Consider the following 7422-nt stretch of genomic DNA (forward strand, 5'->3'; position numbering starts at 1 on the left):
ATTGTCAATACCACCTTCTGAGCCCTTCAGCTTGTTGCTTGCTCTAAAGATCTTCTTAGATTGGGTTTGAAAACTTCACCTTAAACACTAGATTAGACTGATGTTCTGTTTTCCGTGCTCCTGTTGATTTGTTGAACCTTCCCAGGGCTGGAAAGCAAGTAGCAGCTTGATGGGGAGACAGGCTGCTAATATGATTTACCAGTCTACAGTCATGCACAATAAGTGTGAATAAATACAGGGGTCTCACAGAGTCAACCCTAGCCTTTCCTTTTCTCTTATTTTTTACTTTAAAAGAGATATCTCAGGAAAATGAAGTGAGTAATGCATGCCCTTACAGGAGCTGGATGAGCTATGAATAAGAAGAGGGGGGGAAACAGGGAGGCAAACATATTTTTGTTAAAGTGGTTGGCTGCTGTTATGTGCTTGATGTGAAAAAAATATATAATAAACACTTACCGCTTTATTGTTGCATAGATGACAGCGAAGAATATGGCACTAAAACCGTATCATTGACATCTGCAAGAGTCGCATTGTCCTTTCAGTGCTATTGTTACTAGCGGGAAAGTGACTTTTTCTTAAAACCTGTTAGAAGGATTTATCTTTTAATTATTATTACTTAAAAACTGTATAATCTCAAGACCATTATCTAATCGCAGAAGCTTTTGAGTTTGCAATAGGTTCCCATAAGTCACAGTAGATGCATCCCTGCCTCTATAACTTGCTCATGGTTGTCAAAATGTGTGGCCTTGGATTCCACCTCTGAGAGGCATTTGCAGTGCTGTGCATTTTAACAGGCTCCAAAAGAAGCAATAGGGAAATATTTACTTTTCTTCTTATGAAATCCAGCAGATTTATATTTATGCAGCTTCAGCCTATAGTAAGTGCTCAAAACTAGTGGGTATAAGGCCAATAGTGAACAAGAATCCTATCCACAAGTACCTCTGGGAGGACTCTAAAAATACACTGGATGTGATTTTTATCAAAAATACTGTGACGATTCAAAATAAGACTACATCATTTTCCTAATACAATAGCAGTCATATTTTTTCTGAACAAGGTATGTTGACAGAGGAGCAAGAACCGTAGTATCGTTTCACAATCACCAAATTAAACATTTCTACTGAAAGTTTAACGTATCAAAACGAGTCAGGAAAACACATATTGTTTTCATTCACAAATTTGAGTAGCAAAATTAATTCCCTCCAATTTCTTAGCTTTGTTTTCAGTGCATGTAAGCATGTCACAGATATGTATGGAGAGTCGAATTTTTACCGCATCCGTCTTAATTAAGTTATCTGGCTGGGTTTTAAAACACATGTTTTGCCAGAAAACTGGGACTGGGTCTATTCTCAGTGATCTGGCACCATTCAGTGGTGTTGCGTGGGGAAACCGATCACAGACTTTTCGATCCTGTCTGTAGTTTGTTTGTGTGAGCAACTTTGAGCCCCTTCTGCTTTCTGCTTGATACAAACCAAATAGATCGTGGATGTGTTACTGGATTTTTTTTTATGGAAGAATATCAGTTTTGAGAAAACTCCGCTACTAAAATCATTCTCTCTACCATGATTATGTTAAAGATTAACTGTAGAGTCTGAGTGATAATATAATAATTGGGCTCATCTTATTGCAAACAATAGATATTCTGGGTAGAATGCTTGGCATGTGAATTTTTATGTTTATTAGATAATAGACTTCCCTGAGTGAATAAGCTCAACTGTATTTTATTTTCTAGACATCTGTACACGTACAACACCTGTCATATAGTTTGCAGCTGCCACTTAGTAACAACTCCGTCACATTAAAAATATTTTACAGGTACTTATAAAGGAAATCAAAAATAGCATGCATGTTTGGGGTGAAATAATGTAAATAGTATAAGAGTGTCATTTGGTGATAAAAAACAGTATTTTATGGTGAACCAATCAGTCCCACATTTTATTGAATAAATCAAACTACTTTTATGAAATGTGCAGCTATCTGCATTTTGTCTGGTGTGTTTGTTCACTTCTGTAAAATAGTAAATTACTAGGAGAAACTCTAAAAAATGTAAAAGTAATTTATTTCCAATGATTTATAATTAAAATACGTTTTAACACATTAAACAAAATAAATGGAAGCCATTATTATATGAAAATCTTATTTCAAACTTATCTTAAAACTGATAGTTACAATGAGATGAGACCGTTTCCTGTAAGGAAAAAGTATTTACATATATTTACTGTATGTCTTTAAAGCTTTTTCCAGAGAGCTTACATTTTGATGAAAGAATTCTATTTCTGTCTTTTCTTACATCCAGTAGCCAGTAATTTGTCTTCATTTTTTCAATATATATTTTATTTCTTAATGTAGAGGTGGCTAATGAGACATGGTAGATCCCTCCTTTGAATTACTTCAGGATGTATACATTGCCTAACATGCTGCATTTCAAAATGTGCACAGTGTTTCCTCTCTTTGCATATATGTATTTTGTAAAGACACGGGAAATTACATCAGAAAAGAATTTAAGCCTCTTCCCTGTGGGGAAAGAGACTAGAAGCAGAGCTACGACACAAACTCTTTTAATCTCTCACTGCTAAAATGAAAAAAAAAAAAAACCCTTCCTTTTTACAGTTTGACTAAATGACATCTGGTTGGTATTTTACAGGAGGGGGAGGAAAACTGCTACAACTATGTTTAGTACAATCTCTTTTAATCCAGTTAGTGTGAAAGAACTATTATAGTAGCTATTTGGTTCTGAGCATTTTTTTTACGGTAACATAGACACCAACAGCAGAGAGCTTATTCTTACCCCATCCATTTGTGAAGCTTTGAGTGAAAACATACCCATGCCTGAGACATAAAAAGGAAGTGAGGTAGGCTGTAATTATAATTAGTAATTAACATAAAACAAAACCTTAACGTGGTTATTTTGGGAGGGGTGGAGTGGTGTTTTGATCATACTTAAATACAGTTTCCATGGATTTCTGAATTTTTTTACTTAATAAAGAAATGGTTTAAAAGAAAAAAGCAAGACAGATTCCATATTCTATGTTGGATGCTGTTTTCCTGTTTGGATTGGAAAATCTAGGTATTGCAAATTCTCTCTCAAGATACCCTACCTGTTTTTTCCCTTGCTGTTTTAGCTGTCAACTCTCTCATGTAATTGTGTATTTAATATCCATTCTTACTGACAGATAGCAAAGTGCATAACGCTATTTTGCTTGAAAATGTTGTAACTGAAAGATAAAATGCCAGTTGCTAATTCATGTAAAGAACAGTTTAGGTCAAGTTATTTGATTTCCTACTGACCCATGCAATTCTCTTAACAGGAAATTATATCATTGTTGACTTCAAGTGCTGATCTGTGATCATTCCAAAGTGTTTCATTACCTCTCATTACCAAATCTGTTAAATGAATACTGCAGGGTTGTTTGTTTTGGGTTTTTTTTTTATCCTTCTTTTCAGCAATGGTATAGCAGCTCCATGAAAGTCATATGCATGTGGTTGGCTGACAGATTAGACCTTCAGCTTCACATCTACCAGCTGAAGACTCTCATCAAGATAGTGAAGGTAAATAAAATGTGTTTGTGTTAGGCTGCATAGGAAAGAGAGAAAAGTGATAAAGTATTAACATCGATAAGTACAGATCACCCTAAAAGTTAAAAAATGTGGAATAAAGTTGCGAACTTATGTAGTTTTAGGTTGGGATTATTTTTTTTCCAGAGTTGTAGCAAATTTCAGAAGAAAAACAATTTATTAAAACCTCTAATGTTAATTATATGTGCACTAGTAATTGTCATCCATTCTGGACTCAGTGACAATTAAGAGATTGTTCCAAGGAATTTTAACAGATTACCGCTAGCTGTACAGCAATGCTGTATGGTATTCCTAATAAATTATTGTTTGCCATATTACTGATTTTTTTTTGGTTTACCTCAATAATCCCAATAGCATTCTTTCTCCATTTTTCCCACTCTCCTAAAAAGTAACTATTTTCTTTTTTATGCGCATGTGATCACTAGGTTCAGTTGGAAAACAGTATTCAATATATTAGATAACATTTTCTAATCTTTTGTACTCTGGGATAAGTATCAATAGAAATACCCATCCCACTAGTCCAGTCCTCAGTCATTTACACTGGCCAACGTCAAATGCTTCCAAGCGAAGTGTAAAATACTTTGCAATAGGCAATTATGGGTTAACCTACCATAAAAGAAAATTTCCTCCTAACTCCCTTTCAGATCTTAGTTAATACCCTTAGGCAAGAGACAGAAAGCCATTTCAGATCTTTTTCCTTCTAATTCCGTCTTGTTTAACTCTGAACATTCTTGTTATCTGTATAAATGTGGAATAAGAAGCACCTGTTGTCAATGGTGACCTTGATTTCTTCAAAATATTTTCTCATGAAGTTCATGCAAGACTGTAAAGTCAGAAGCATTTTAACTCACAGACGCCAGAATTGCAACTGCAACTTTCAGGATTCCCTAGATAAAAGGAAAAAAAAAAACAGAGAAAGATGCAAGAAAACAGTTGTAATAATGATGGCATCATGGCTCGCTGAACCACCCAAGCTTAGCTTTGCTATTTTTGACCTTAACTGATTTCTCTGGGAAGAGGTTTTGGCTTTTCATTATATTATGTGCCAAAATGGCAAAAGCAGTTTGCTATTTGTGGTTGAAATGAATGGCTCTTATGAAAGGTTTAAAGCTCTTCTCAAGTGAAGGTAGTTATCATCCTCTGGGGGAAAAAATAAAGTGTTACAGGATCTAAAACCTGTGCCCAGTGAGATCTAAGAACGGGCAGGCTAAATTACACCAGTTAAATATCACCTGGGAGATTAAAAGAAGAGGCTCTTAAAAAACTGAAGTTCAGGTGAATGAGCAGCACTGTCAACCAGCCTTCCCTCTGCAGCCTGGCCCGCTGATTAGCCTTGTTCAAAAGAAGTAGGCTCCCGGTGGCGATGGGAACGCACTGGTTATGGCAGAAGCCTTTCTGTGCCCGTACACCTGGTTTGCTTTGCACAAAAATGCCAAGTGTGGTATTCCATGGTACCTTCTGTGGATACGGAAGATTGAAGAAGATGGTGTCAATCACAGAGGTTTTGGTCAATGTGCTGGAAGACAGAAAGTCTTGTCCACCTATGTTTTGGTGGGTGAAGAAGACAGATCTGGTAAAACAGGAACTCGGCAAACAGGAGGCTGCTGGGAAATAAGAAACAATGGTTCAAGTAGAGTATCGTAAGAAGCTTTCACTGCTGCAGCCCAGCTGGGGAGAGGCACGTGGGGAGGCACAGTTCCTCCAAACTCTAGACTGAATTAAGGCACTTTTCTGTTTGCTTTTGGAAAAACTGGGAGGCTGTGTTGCCCCTGTCATCTCTTGAAAATATTCCAAAAAAGAAGTAGGAGGTAATTTTTAAGGGACATGGGATGAGTAAGAAGTAGATGATTCTTTCAGGTTTGGATGCAGCAAAGGCAGTGGCATTGTTGAGCATGACCAGAAGAAGAAACATTGTTTGTTCCCATTAAAGCCTTATGATGGCATAAAGGTATCGTTAAGATGTCTGACACACGTGCAGAGGGATGTGACTAAAGAAGGGTCAAGGACCAAGAGGAAAGTTAGGGAGAAATTAAAAATTAAGCTTGGAAGTGAACATTATTATCCTGCAAAAGTATGTCAAGAGAAGAGCAACGACTGAACCCCAGAGTTCTGGTCTGAGAATGGGAGGAATACAATGTAAAACTGAAAGAAATTGCTGTAGGACCTGTTAACAGCATAAAAGGAAATTGAATGCAGAGTGTTATAAAAAGGGAATGCAATGGTGACACTTGAAAAAGACCAGGCAGGGTACTCGCAGGAGTGTGTGAGCAAAACATAAGCTGCATCCATTGACTCTGAAGTTGACCTATGAAAGTCAAATAAATCTTAGTTGCAGTGATTCAAACAAGATTTAAATAACCATCACAGATAGTGGCAGAAAAAATTCTCCCAGCTGGATGTCACCCATTTTGAGAGGTGTCTTTTGCAGTTCTCTGAAGTACTGAGTGAAACAAGATGAGCTTTTTTCTCTTTTCTTTTTCTAAGGGTTGTACACGGTCTCCTCCGGCAGAGGAATGGGCCTGATAGCCCTTAATTATCTTCCATTTTCTTTTTCCCATATTCTCTCCTATAAACATTGGGAACTCCTAGTAACAGTGTACTCCTAGTACACAAAATAAGAAACTAGCTAGGTCAACTTGTCCGTCTTAAGCTTTTTAGGCTAACTTCAGGAAAGATTATTTCAAATGTGTTACAACTTTAAAATAAAGAAGGTAGAGTAGATGATTTTCCATATGCTCACTTGAACATAGCGTCAATGAATAAAACAATTCCACTCCAAATTCTTACTTGATAGAAAGTCAAAGAAGAAGGTCGTATCTGCTGGTTCATAGGAAGGCTGGATACCAGGGAAACAAAACTTTCTCAAGTTAAAAAAAAAGAAAGATAGATGTAGATGTGAGTCAAAATGTAAATGACTTAGGATGTAAATTAACTGAAGTAGTCACCTGAGAAACATTTACATGATAGAATATAGATCATAATCTAAATTTATTTTATTTTTCCACATTTGGCATATAAATGTAAAGATAAATGCAAATAATATCATATTCATTTACATTTTCTGTGAAATGCCAGAACTACCTGTAGCCAAATTCACATTTCAATATGCAGTTAGAAAAATTCTTTGTTGGTTTCTTATTGAATAAATGAGACAAATGGAAGTTACTGAGAAATCAGCATACAGCTATAGAAATGTAGTACAGAACACAATCTCTTAAAGGAATGACCATCAAAGTGTGGCTTGTAGACTCTCTAGAGTTTATAGAAATCTCATGCAGCCCAGAAACTAAGACCGCAAAATCTTTAGCAAACTCTAGATGATAGGTCCCTAGCTGCAGGAGGAACGAAGCTGTTCCGCTGGCATGCTAGAAACGGCCGGTGTATAGCGGAAGACTGCTCAGGCTTGCTCGAGTCCAATTCAGGATGTTTTATTTTTGCCGCAGAAAACCTACCGAGACTTCAGGTTGCAAGGCGTGCTGGAGGGAACGCTGAACAGTAAAACCTACGATACCGTTCACAGCCGTCTGACCGTAGAGGAAGCCACAGTCTCAGTCACGGATGCGGGAGGACTTCAGGGCATTACTATGAAAGACAGTGATGAGGAGGAAGGATGATATTATTTCACCAAGCATTTGGAGTTCGGGGGTGATGGTCTGAGGGGGGGGGGTTATCTTTGGCTTGGGGTTTTTTGGTAACTTGTCCTTGTAGTTGCATTTATAGTTTTGCCTTACGATATAGGTGCAGAAATGTAATTTGCTCCATTTTTAAAAAAAAAACGGAAAGTAAGATTATCAGAGGAAAAGTGCCAAGGACTTTTTGAGAACAGTGCTTGTAGCATATTTTAAT

At 36.9% G+C, this 7422-nt stretch overlaps 1 protein-coding gene across 1 annotated transcript in view; it reads left to right on the forward strand.

The window, feature by feature from the left end:
* CADPS2 (Ca++-dependent secretion activator 2) overlaps positions 1 to 7190 on the forward strand; it is a 307048-nt gene extending 299858 nt beyond the window's left edge. The window contains exons 29-30 of the mRNA XM_009332287.1: positions 3445 to 3549; positions 7020 to 7190. Of these exons, the coding sequence (XP_009330562.1) occupies positions 3445 to 3549; positions 7020 to 7190 (276 nt within the window). The remainder of the gene's footprint in view (positions 1 to 3444; positions 3550 to 7019) is intronic.
* Positions 7191 to 7422: the final 232 nt, after the last annotated feature.

The sequence above is a fragment of the Pygoscelis adeliae genome, unplaced genomic scaffold (genome assembly GCF_000699105.1).
Source record: "Pygoscelis adeliae isolate BGI_AS28 unplaced genomic scaffold, ASM69910v1 Scaffold9, whole genome shotgun sequence".
NCBI lineage: Eukaryota > Metazoa > Chordata > Aves > Sphenisciformes > Spheniscidae > Pygoscelis > Pygoscelis adeliae.